Source organism: Giraffa tippelskirchi, chromosome 10 (genome assembly GCF_054371585.1).
Source record: "Giraffa tippelskirchi isolate mGirTip1 chromosome 10, T2T-mGirTip1v1.2.pri, whole genome shotgun sequence".
NCBI lineage: Eukaryota > Metazoa > Chordata > Mammalia > Artiodactyla > Giraffidae > Giraffa > Giraffa tippelskirchi.
In genome coordinates, this window is record NC_137284.1 from 95,665,804 (window position 1) to 95,678,495 (window position 12,692).

The 12,692-nt window shown below is 36.7% G+C and overlaps 1 protein-coding gene across 20 annotated transcripts in view; it reads left to right on the plus strand.

Annotated features, from left to right (window-relative positions):
- Positions 1-12,692, plus strand: part of NME8 (NME/NM23 family member 8) — a 54,718-nt gene that overhangs the window by 7,443 nt on the left and 34,583 nt on the right. For 18 of the 20 annotated variants that reach the window (XR_014067280.1, XR_014067281.1, XR_014067283.1 and 15 more), the window contains exons 6-10: positions 2,136-2,252; positions 7,415-7,481; positions 8,489-8,562; positions 10,268-10,360; positions 11,472-11,653. Coding sequence is in view for 5 of the 20 variants with exons in the window: in XM_081536002.1 (XP_081392128.1) it covers positions 2,136-2,252; positions 7,415-7,481; positions 8,489-8,562; positions 10,268-10,360; positions 11,472-11,653 (533 nt within the window). In the remaining 15 variants the exon portion in view is untranslated. The remainder of the gene's footprint in view (positions 1-2,135; positions 2,253-7,414; positions 7,482-8,488; positions 8,563-10,267; positions 10,361-11,471; positions 11,654-12,692) is intronic. The other 2 variants (XR_014067282.1, XM_081536004.1) reach the window with 1 other exon arrangement.

Genomic DNA, 12,692 nt, shown 5'->3' on the forward strand with positions numbered 1-12,692 from the left:
ATTTAGATCTTTCTCAACTGGATTCTTCTCTTTGGCCTTTGAATATGATTAAATCTTTCCAATTAAAAAAAAATTCCTTTTGATACAATTCCTTTTGATACTATGTCCCTCTTCAACCTCCACTCACCTCTCTCCTCTACCTCAGAGCTAAATTTCTTGGAAGACTTTCTGTATTTTCACCCCATCTCTTCTCATCCCATTAATTCTTCAACCCATTCAATTGAACTTCTTTCAGATTATCCCACCAAACTGGCTAATGCTAATGTATCCAATTACCAGCCTGTTGTTAAACAGAGTGAGTGCTTTCAGGTCGTTCTGTACCTCTCAAATGTATTAAATGTGGTGGTCATGCCCTCCTTTTTGGAACAGTTGCTTCTTTTGACTTTTGTGACTTGGTTTTCCTTTTGCTTCCTAGGTGCTACTCACAATCCCCCCCACCCATTCTCCTTTACAGGTTCACCTTTCTTTATTCAGCCATTACATATTGACTTCATTATGCTATAAATCTCCTTAGAAAACTTCTCCCAAATACAGTTTAAATTGTCACCTCTTATATATTAATAACTCAAAGTTTATGTCTTCAGCGAAATCCTACACTTTGAGCACCAGACTTGTGTATCCAACCGGTCCTTTGATCTTTCCTCTTGATAGCTCAAGGACATCTCACGATGAACTGGTCCAATACTAGACCCCTCCAGCCCTCCCTATCCCCATTGGAAATGTTATCTTCTAGTGTTGCCTCATCTGGTGAGTAATATCTTAACATACCCAGTTTCTCAAGCCAGAAATAGAAAAGTCATCTTAGTGACTTCTCCTTACATTACACCCCATCCACATCAGACCTTGGTCCTGTCAATTTTACCACCCAAGCTTGCCTCACACTCATCTCCTTTTTTCCATTTCCAACAGAACTGCCATAGCCTGAGCTCCCACCTCTCCTATCTTCACCTCCAGAGTAACTTCTGGTTTGTGTACAAACATCTTTTCTTGTTCCATCTGTAACCTTTTCTCCATATGGTAGGTAAAATGATTTCTACAAACAGCAGTTCTAATTGTGATCCCTGTCTCTGTTTAAACATTTCAAAGTCTTTCCACTGCACTTAGGATAAAGGTTGCATCCTCCCAAGACCCACAAGCCTCTGCACATTCTGGGTCCCCTTAGCTATTGGGCTTTGTCTCATATCAGGCCTTCCCTTAGTTTCTCTGCTGGCTTTCTAATTTACCATGTTTATTTCCAGCCATAGAACCCTCACATCTCTATTTCTGTTTGCCTAGAATGATCTTTCTTCTTTTTATTTCTTACCTGTCCTTCACATTTTAAACCAAGAATCACTTCCTGATACTTATACCTTTACTTATCTACTTAACCAGAATAAACTCTTACAGATGCTCCCAGCTCTTTGTACCTCCCTTAGTGGTTCCCGTCACGGTTTTTATCTCACATGTGTTTGTAGTTTTTTTCTTTTTTAAAAATAATTATATGGTACCAGGACTACTGGCTTCCCCAGTGGCTCAGCGGTAAAGAATCTGCCTGCAATGCAGGAGACGTGGGTTTGATCTCTGGGTCAGGAAGATCCCCTGGAGAAGAAAATGACAACCCACCCCAGTATTCTTACTTGGTAAATCTCATGGACAGAGGAGCCTGGCGGGCTACAGTCTATGGGGTTGCAGAGAGTTGGACACGACTGAGCAACTGAACAACAACAAAAGCCAAGACTATTACCTCATACCACCATGCCTGGTACAATGGTAGTACACAAGTGTTAAGTAAATATGTGTTGAAAGACAGACAAAAGGGAAATAATATCAAAAATACTGAGGGAGAGTAATGTTGGGAGGCCTGAACAGAGCCAGTAAAATTTAATGCATGGATGGCCTGTCTTTGGTTGTAGGAGAATTAGTGGTAGAACTAATCATCTAACAGATGAATTAGAGGTAGAACTCAAAGAGGTGGATTTACCAAATGGACATTCTTTCATACCACTAATATTTATTTTTAAATGGCTAATTACAGTAGCTAAAAAAAGATTTGGTGAGGATGTGGGTCAGAGTGGGGTGACTTATTCCAGTTGAAGTATTAATTCTTGACTTACCCTGAAAATGACTTTCCTTCCTGCTTTTATTTCCCCTTATAGAATGGCACAATTGTTGCAAAAATCCAGGGTGCAAATGCACCACTTGTGAATCAAAAAATTATTACCTTGGTCAATGAGGAGAGGAAAATTGCAGCAGGTGAAATGGTTCGCCCTCAGGTAATACTTGGAATTACTAACAATTTTATTTAAAAAAATTTGTTTTCAAAATGATTTATTACATCTTTTTTGTTGTTTTCCTGAAGTGTTTCCCCTCGTTTTGTAACTATCTAGGTATCTAAATGGTGCAACCTTGTTGGGAAGTATTTTGATAATATGAATCAAAGGCTTAAAATAAAACGCATATCTTTTGACTGACAATTACACTCCATTAAGTTTCCTTAAGAAGATCATGAGACAAATAAAGAAAAGGATATTTATTTCAGTGTTGTCTATGTTACTAAAATTTTGGAACCAATCTAAATACCTAGCAATAGTGAATAGGTGACATAAATGTTGTAATGTATCACAAATTATATGAATTCATACAGTAGAATATTATTTAGTACATTCTAGCTCTGTTTATTGATATGAAAAGAGGGCCAAGATACACTGACAAATGAACAATAGAGTATTATACTTTAATATGATGCTTAGAATAAGATCCTATGTGTGTAAAGTGTACTACCTGGTAATAAAAAATAAAATATTTTGAAATTTTGAAATGAATCATAAAGCATGTAGAGCTATGAACATAATATACCATAAGAAAGAAAGCCACATAGGAAAGTGATTATAAATATAGACAGATAAATAGAAGTGACATATTGAAACATGCACACACCTATACATACACAACAACAAAAACAAGAAGTGTGAATTTAAGAAACAAAAAGTAAGGACTAGCTGAGAAATAATGAAAAATAAAAATTATGAGAAGGTATAGGCTCAAGCCTGTATAAGTATCTGCTATAAAAACTGTCAGCTTAAATCTAGAAAGGGTTAAAAATTCACAAAACAGTAATACTGGGTTAACCATTTGTATAAGAAAGTTATATCATTTCCTCATGGACATAAACAAATTTTAGATGAATGAAAGAGCTATGAAGAAACAAAGCATAAAAGTATTAGAAGAAAATATTGGAAAGCATTTATTTTGTCATAGGTTGATAAAGGCCTTGAAAGTATAATATAAAACAGATATCAAAAAAGAAAAAAATGATAGATTTGATTATTTAAAAGTTTGAATAAAATATAAAAGTAAAGCAGCAAACTTGGAGAAATGTTTGCCCTGTGTCTCAATGTGTTAATGTCCTTAGTGTGTACAAAGTATAAGCATTAAGGAAAAAAATGAATATTTTGGTGGAAAACTGACAGATGGCAAACATAGGGGATTTACATTTACAATAGTGATTTTTCTCATCCAAGGGCATTTTCCTTTATGTTTTTAGGTTTCTTGTTTTTCAGGGACCTTTGCCCTTCCTTTCTGTCTGTATCTCCCTCCCTCCCTCTTTCCACCCCCTCTACTTCTTTTTGAAGTTATAATAACTAGGAATTTTTGAGGACTTACTGTTTGCTAAGATTTTAAAAAAGATATCCTCATTTAATCCTTACAGAAACCATTTTACTCCTCACTTTTATTGAGATATAATTGACAACTAACATTTTATTAGTTTAAGGTATACAACATAATGATTTGATGTATGTGGATATTAGGAAATGATTACTACACTTAATTGGACATGACTTAGCAACTGAACAACAACAATAACTACACTTAGTTAACATTTGTCATGTCATTTTTTCTGAAAAAATTTGTCATTACAAGTTTTAAAATCTACTCTTTTAGCAACTTTCACATACACAATACATATCATTACCTATAGTCATTATGCTATACAGTATGCCCTCCAAACGTATTTGGAGGTTTTACCTTTTGACCTCCTTCACCCAATTCCCTGATTCACCATGCTCTGCCTCTATCAACTACCATTCTGTTCTCTGTGCCTGTGAGTTCATTCTTTCTAGATTCCACATCTAAGAGAGATCATACAGTATTTATCTTTCTTTGACTTATTTCACATAGCATAATGTGCTCACGCTCCATCCACGTTGTCACAAATAGCAAGATTTCTTCCTTTTTTATGAATGAATAGGATTTCATTGTGTATAGATACAATACCTTTATCCATCGTAAGTGTCCATTAGGTTATTTTCATATTTTGGCTGTTGTAAATAAGGCTGCAATGAACATGGGAGTGCTTTCTGAGACAGTCATTTCATAGTTGGTCATAATAGTCTTTAAAGATCCTTGTGTTTCTGTGGTGTTTAGTTATAATGTCTCCTCTTTCATTTCTAACTTTATTTATTTGAGTCTTCTCTTTTCTTCCCCCTCACAATCTAGCTAAAGTTCTCGTTTGTGTATTTTTTCAAAATCCAGCTCTTAGTTTCACTGATTTTTTTCTGTTGTCTTTTAGTCTCTGTTTTATTTATTTCTGCTCTGATCTTTATTTCCTTCATCTACTAACTTGGGCTTCATTTAGAGCCAAGCACTTGGGGCCCCATCTCTCTGTTGGAAGTCTTAAAGTTGGGGGTACTCGATGTTGGCGTCAAGCCCTTCACTCCTTTGGGAGATGCTGGGAGTTGTGAGTCCCCTCTCGATTTTATGCCTCTGTGTCGGGGAGTTTATGGTGAGATTATGACTCAGCCTCTCCTACCCAATTTGGCGTGTGTTTTTTTTCCTCATTTGTCTGATGCATAGGAATTGCCCAGTTGTTTTCTGGATTTCGCTCAGAGGGAACTGTTCCACAAATAACTGTAGGTATGGTGTGTCTGACGGAGGAGGTGAGTTCAGGAGCCTCCTATGTTGCATCTTGAATCTGAACCTAGGGGAACCTTATGAAGTATTTGTGCTCAATAAGACAGGCTTAGAAACATTATGTCCTTTCCTTAGAAACAGGTAGCTAGTAGGCTGTAAAAGCAGAATTTGAAGTCAGGCAGAATAACTTTTAAACATTTCTCCTAATTACTATACTGCATCTGGCTTTCGCTGTGTGTGTTCTGTACTATGGTTTTATTGTTGTTATTCTCATTATTCTTGCAGAATGACATCCTATTTTAATTAATAATAGTGGATATTTAAGAAATTTATTAATATCTGATATTTAATCTTATTTCATTTTGTTGGACACTTCTATTATTTAGGTTTCTCATCAATTGCCTTGTCTAGTGCAATAATAGTAATCAAATACAAGCCATAATGTGACCCACATACATAATTATAATATTCTACTAGTCAATTAAAAACAATAAAAAAAGGTGAAATCAATTTTCAAACGTCTTTTCTTACATCTGACATATTAAAAACATGCCCATTTAAAGATGTATTCAATATAACTTACAAGATTTTGCACAATGAAGTAACGCATAGACAAAATGAGAAGACAGTCTATGAACTGGGAGAAAATATTTGCAAATGATGTGACCAACAAGGGCTTAATTTCCAAAATATACAAAGAACTCTTACAATTCAATAACAACAACAACAACAAAAAACAACCCAATTGAAAAATGGACAGAAACCTAAATAGACATTTCTCCAAAGAAGACATACAGAGATCTAATAGGAACATGAAAAGATCTTCATCACTAATTATTAGAGAAATGAAAATCAAAACTACAATGGGGTACCACTTTATACCTGCCAGAATGGCCATCGTTAAAAAGTCTACAAATAATAAATGCTGGAGAGGGTGTGGAGAAAAGGGAACCTTCTTACACTGTTGGTGGGAATGGAAACTGGTGCAGCCACTATGGAGAACAGTGTGGTAGTTCCTCAAAAAGCTAAAAAATAGAGTTGCCATATGACCCGGCAATCCCACTTCTGGGCATATACCCAGACAAAACTATAATTCAAAACAATACATGCACCCCTAGATGAATGGATAAAGAAGATGTGGACACACAGACACATTTACATACACACATGATGAACTATTACTCAGCCGTGAAAAAGAACAAAATCATTGCAGCAACATGGATGCATCTAGAGATTATCATACTAAGTGAGGTCAGTCAGAAAGAGAAAGATAAATATATGATATCATTTATATTTGGAATCTAAAATATGACACAAATGAACATATCTATGAACCAAAAACAGACACAAATATAGAGAACAGACTTGTGGCTTCCAAGGGAGAGAGGGGGCCAAGGAGGGGAGGATTGGGAGTTTGGGATTAGCAGAGGCAAGCTATTATATATTAGATGTATAAACTGTATAGCACAGGGAACTATATTCAATATCCTCTGATAAACCATAATGGAAAGGACTATGAAAAAGTATATATATAAAACTAAGCCACTTTTCTGTATAGCAGCAATTAAACACAGCATTGTAAATCAACTATACTTCAATAAAATAAGAAAAAGATGTAGTCAATATAAGGAATAAGGTATTCCACATTCATTTTTTCAAACTAAGTCTTTGGAATGTGCTGTGTATTTTTTACTCATAGCACATCTTAATTTGGACTAACCTCATTTCAAGCTCTCAAATATAGCCATATGTGGTTAGTGGCTGCCCTGTTGGTCAGGGTAGATCCAACAAATACAAGACAGGTCACTATGAAGTTATAGCTGGCCTAATTATCTTATTCCTGATTATAAGAGAAGTGAATGCTTTCAGTATAGTTATTTCCAAACATTTTTGGTTCTGTAGTCCATTGAGAATCTATAATTATACAAACTTCTTGCCCTCAAAATGTATATACATAAATATATAAACTTTTCAGGTAGTTTACAGAATCACAGAAGCATTTTCAGGGCTTCTTCAGAAACTAAGAATCCCTTATCCTTCCTAGGGTTTTACTCTATGGAGGAAATTGGCTATTGTTTTGAGAAAGACATTTTTTTATAAGTTAGGGAAGTATATTTCTGCTTCTAATTTACTCAGAGCAATGGTCAAGAATGGATCCTGAAGCTTACAAATGTTCTTTCAGTTTTTAACATAATGATTGTGTGCTTATTGCTTTCTTGTTAATCTTTTCTTCTTTCTCATTTTATTCCTTGTGCTCTTACGTTTTAAAGGTTTTGTTTTTAAGCATTTTCCATATAGCATATATGCATTATTCCTGATAGTCTCCACATCCCAACTATTTAAATATTCCTTGTTTTATTTTAGTGGAAATGTTGGGGAAAAGTAGTGTTAGATAAATGCAGGCATATTTCCACTTTAATTTCTACCCCTTTGAGTATACATATTTACTAGAAACAAAATTTCTAAAAACTCTCTCACTATCATATTAAAATATAACTGTTTTATTTGCTTTCCTTTTTCACAGTATCATGAAATTGCGTTTGTAGACTCAGATTCAGAGGATGCTGGGGAACTAAGCTCTGAAAGCACTGGCAAGTAAATTTACTTTAATAGTGAAGGATTTGTGTACATGAATGATGTTCATTACAGCATCACTTGCAGCAAAATCCTTGTAATGACATCAGTGTTAATTGATAAGGTCTGGTAGGATTAATGATGATTTGTGCAATACCAGACTCAGCTCTTAAAAAGCAGTCTGTTTTGCTTCCCTTGCCTTGCCTTTAGTCTCTATGCCTGGAGTCTTTCAGAGATTACATTCAACCAGGGGCTTCTGTCCCCTGTGAGTAATCTGGACAGTAGTTTACTCCTACTTTATCCTTCATCATCTTTCCAAAACTTGTAAAAATTTCTTCCCTGATGACCTGCACTCCTAGTTTACTTTATGGATGAACAACTTCCTGCCTTCATTGGATTGTCTTGAGTGAGTGTGTGAATGTGTGTTCATACCCTGAAGGGATTAGAGGCAAACAAGATGCTAGGTGAGCTAGTCTGCACTAAAAGCTAATTATAAGAATGTGTAGATAAATGTGGATAAATTCATAGATGGTTAAGCCATTGGTTTATAATGTTTGCTTGCACTGAAACTCCAGCCACTAGTGATACTCAAGCTGGATGGATCATTGGTGTGACTCTAATGCATGTGAATTGTATTAAAATAACTAGTGCTGGGAATTCCCTGGTGGTCCAGTGGTTAGGACTTCACATTGTCACTGCCGAGGGCCTAGATTCAACCCCTAGTTGGGGAACTAAGATCTCACAAGCCATGAGATGTGGCCAAAAAAATAAAATAACTAGTACCCACCTACACTTTTCTTTTGGCCTTCTGAATGTAAGCTCTTGTGAATGTTTCTCCTGCATGCAAATACAGGAAATATACTTTGATTCTAAGTAGAAACTCTTTGGTAGTTGCAATGCCATAAGGACAAAGCTGCCAATGGACAAAATTCATTGGACATTAGTAGTTTACGCTTGCAGTTGTCAAATCCTTCGTTATCTAGACTTTGTGCCAAGAAAATGAAATCCATCCATTTTTTCCTAGACCAAATATACACTATTGTTATGATCAAGCCTGATGCTGTGACTGCTAGAAAAGTTCAAGAAATTAAAGAAAAAGTAAGCAATATTTCCCAACAATAGTTTAAATTAATTGTAAAAGAAATCTCTTAATTTTCAATGTGGAGACAAGCTTATCATTTAGAGTAAACTAGAACATAAAGAACATCTGGTACTGCTGCTGCTGCTGCTAAGTCGCTTCAGTCGTGTCCGACTCTGTGCGACCCCATAGACGCCAGCCCACCAGGCTCCCCCGTCCCTGGGATTCTCCAGGCAAGAACACTGGAGTGGGTTGCCATTTCCTTCTCCAATGTATGAAAGTGAAAAGTGAAAGTGAAGTCGCTCAGTCGTGTCCGACTCTTAGCTACCCCATGGACTGCAGCCTACCAGGCCTCTCCATCCATGGGATTTTCCAGGCAAGAGTACTGGGGTGGGGTGCCATTGCCTTCTCCGCATCTGGTCCTAGGTACCTCTAAAGGCTTTGGATGTTTTGTCTTACAAAGGCTTGACCTACTCAACATCCTTATTTAAATAACTCTGCTCTACTAGCATCCAATATAAAAGATAAAAATTGCCATTCTTATGTTGGATGGTAACAAATTCTTTGTATTTAGTTGTCATCAGTGCAAACTTCCTATAAGCTCACATTAGCTTGTATTAGTCCCTGATATTGTCACAAATACATGGTCCTTTTAGATACATGATAACTTAAAGAAGCATTTAAGGTTTTGCTTTTAGAGCCCAAAGAAAAATTTTTGGAGTAAAATTGCATTATAATCCAAAGGTCAGCATATTTCTCCTGTAAAGAGCCAGATAGTCACTATTTTCAGGTTTATCGAGCATATGATTCCTGTCACAGCAGTTTAACTCTGCCATCATCTGGAGAAGGCAACAAGACAATAAATAAACAAAGGGGCGTGGTTCCAGTAATCTTTGTTTCTAAACATGTGTGGTGGAAGGGGCTATGGTTTACTGACCCCTGAAGAGAGATTTTGTGTCGAAACAACAAAATTATATTAAAATTTGCAAGAATGTTGCATGTGCAGTAGAGGAGGTCACATGGGAAGCTGTCAGGAGGGATTGGGTATTTCTTTATGAATTTCCCATCATGCATTCTTTCTTCAGCCAAAGGAGCATTGATTAAACTACAATAAAGTAGATGGTCCATTTTATACATTGTTATACATGAGTGACATACACACTGAATTTGTCATTAAATTAAAAAATTTTAAGACAAAGCATGGCTGAATTTTCAATTCTATTCTTCCTTGTAATTTGGATATTTTTGTTGCTGTCAGAGTAAGATATACTAGATTATGAGTTACAGATTTAGCAAAGGTAAGCCTTGAAAAAAAGTTAAGAAAGTTAAAATAATTTTGAAAATAGATGGTTAAAAGTGCTTATAAATGTATGTCTTTTTGAATGATTTAGAAAGCTATGATATCTTTCCTTGGAATTCAGTTAGTTCTTTTTTTTTTTTTTAATCTTGAAACAATTCAGTTAAATAATAGAAATAGTGTGGAGTGTCTCCTTCAAGCCATGAAAATTTAAACACTGAGGTGGGGGGGGGGCATGAAAAGAACCTTCTTTGTTTACATATCTTTGGGCCTCTTGCAACTTAGTGCATTATGGATTGTGCTGAGGCATAATCATGTAATACATTCAAATCTGGATGATTTGTTAAGTCTAGGAAACAAATGTCCTTAACTTCTTTTACCTGTGGTCCCACTACCCATTTGGATCTGACCTTGTTCTCGAATTGAAGATTATCAAGGCAGGATTTGTCATAGAAGCAGAGGATAAGAAACCACTTACTGAAGAACAAGTAAAGCACTTCTATAGTCAAATAGTAGACCAGGTAAGAAAGTTAAACAAAAAAATACATTGTATGTCAAATACAGTGGATTCCTGTAAGTTTAGTATTCTCATTATAGAAAAAACAAATGAATAAGTCTGACCAACCAACTAAGCTCCAGATTTCCTTGGCGGTGTCCATATCATGGTTAACCCAAAGAGAGCGACTATGGAGAAAGCTCCAGTAGACACAGAGGCAGCCAAGCAAAAATGGATGCTCTGATTGTGTTTTATTGGAGCAAAGATCTCTTTATGGTATTTGTCCTCTAAGACTCTGTGCATCAGCCCCCAGAAAGTGAGTATCCAGACCTTTTCTATAGATTCTGATCAGAGGTTGAAGGTTCCTTGTCATAAACTTCATAGGAAAGCTTTAATCCTTTCTTTACCTACATGTAAATCCTTTTCGTCAAGCTATTTTAAAAATTCTCTTTTGTCTGGGGTAATACAGTAAAGACTTTGTATTGGCAAGTGCAATGGCTTGGGTGTCAGGAGATGTAGGTTCTAGAAATGCACTGTCCAATTTGGTAGCCATTAGATACATGTGGTCATTTGAACTTAAATTCATTACAGTTAAAGTTAAAAATTCAGAGTCTCAGTGGCACTAGCCATATTTCAAGTGCTCAGCAGCTGCCTGTGGTTACATATGCTGAAGAGCACAGAGCATGTTGGTCATGAGAGAAAGTTCTACTGAAAAGCACTTTGTAAACCAGCTACACCCCTCAGACCATCTTTCTTGGCTGTGGAAAAGGGTTGGACCAGTGACATCAGCATCACCTGGGAACTTTTGAGAAAATCCAGTTCTGGGGCCCCACCCTATACCTACTGAATCATAAAGTCTGGAACTGGACTCCAGAAAACTGTGTTCAACAAGCCCTCCAGTTGATTTGGAAGCATCCTATAGTTTAACAATTGTTATTAGACTGCCTTGACGATCAGTCCCTGCCAACTGTGAACTTTTGTCCTTCAGAGATGTGTTAGTTAACAGGAGGCTTGTGAGTAACTTTCTCTTGACCAATAATCATGAAAAGGAAGATGTCCCTGACTTGAGTAGGGGTCACCATTGTAGTCTATCCATTTCATGAACCTAATAATATTATTTTTATTTTATTTTGTAGCCCGACTTCGAGGATTTTGTTTCTTTTATGACAAGGAACCTAAGCTATATTCTAGTTGTTTCACAAGGAAAGGTAAAACAGCCTTCCTGGGATGAAAGTGAAGTTAACTCTGAGACGGAATCTAAAGAACAGTGGGATGAACAACAGGAGATGGCCAAGCCTTCGAGGATGAAGGGGAAAAGGTAGCTCCAGGCCAGGAATCTTATTGTTTACAATGTTTTAGCAGGTAACATAGTATAACATACAGATATCTCAAATCTAAAGACAAACATCTTTATGTTGAAGCCACAGGTATTCTTCTGAGTCCCAAATTTTATATGATCAACAAAGCCAGAGTTGCCCTGAAAGTTATTGTCAAGCAGTTTCGAAAGGGAAGAAATTCCTGTTTGTCTCTCTAACACTGGGTGCACCAATCTGGCTTCATGGCCCTGGATCCAGGGTTAGAATGGGACCAAGGCTGGTCTCTTCCAAACCAGACCCCTTTCCTGTCTCTCCACATTCCATTTCTGCCTCCCCTTGTCCTAGAGACAGCAAATGTCCTCTGTCCTTTTACTCAAGGCAGTTAGTGATGATAAATTGCTAAGAACTAAATAGTTGTACAGTTTTTTGTTAACAGTTTGTAAATATTCAAAAGTGAACATAAGTCACTTACAGAATGTTGGGTTTACGCACTTGCCATCTGTGCCTTTTATTCCTCTGAAGACTCAGAAAATCCAGGATTTAGCCCATGAGTTGTCCGAGTCATGTCTGAAAGAAAGGTGGGTGAGCAGGAGCAGGTTCCGAGTGGCTGAGTCCTGGGGCTTCCTAATGTGTATCTCCTCCCGCCAGGCAGCCCATCCCCACTGCATGTTCTGGTTGAGCATCTCCAGAACTCTCCTGGTTATCTTATTAATAAATTATAGCAGTTTTTTTTTTAGTTGGTCCATCCGCTGGTTCCTAACCATATCATAATTTTTAGGTATCAGGGAGACCCTAATACCATTAATTCCCAGTTTTAAGTGAGATAGACAGACTGGTAGGATAAATCAAGTGCTGACAAAGGACTTTGTAAACAGTAGGAGATACTGTGAGAGTTTTAAGAGAAAATGATACTTACTGGTTGGGGAGCAGGCTTGGGTGGGAAATGTTGGGCTCAAGATACCAGGTTTCATGCCAGAATTTTTGAGCTATTTTTTAAATGTTCTGTGAAACACTATTAACATAGCTGCCATAAGAGGAGTC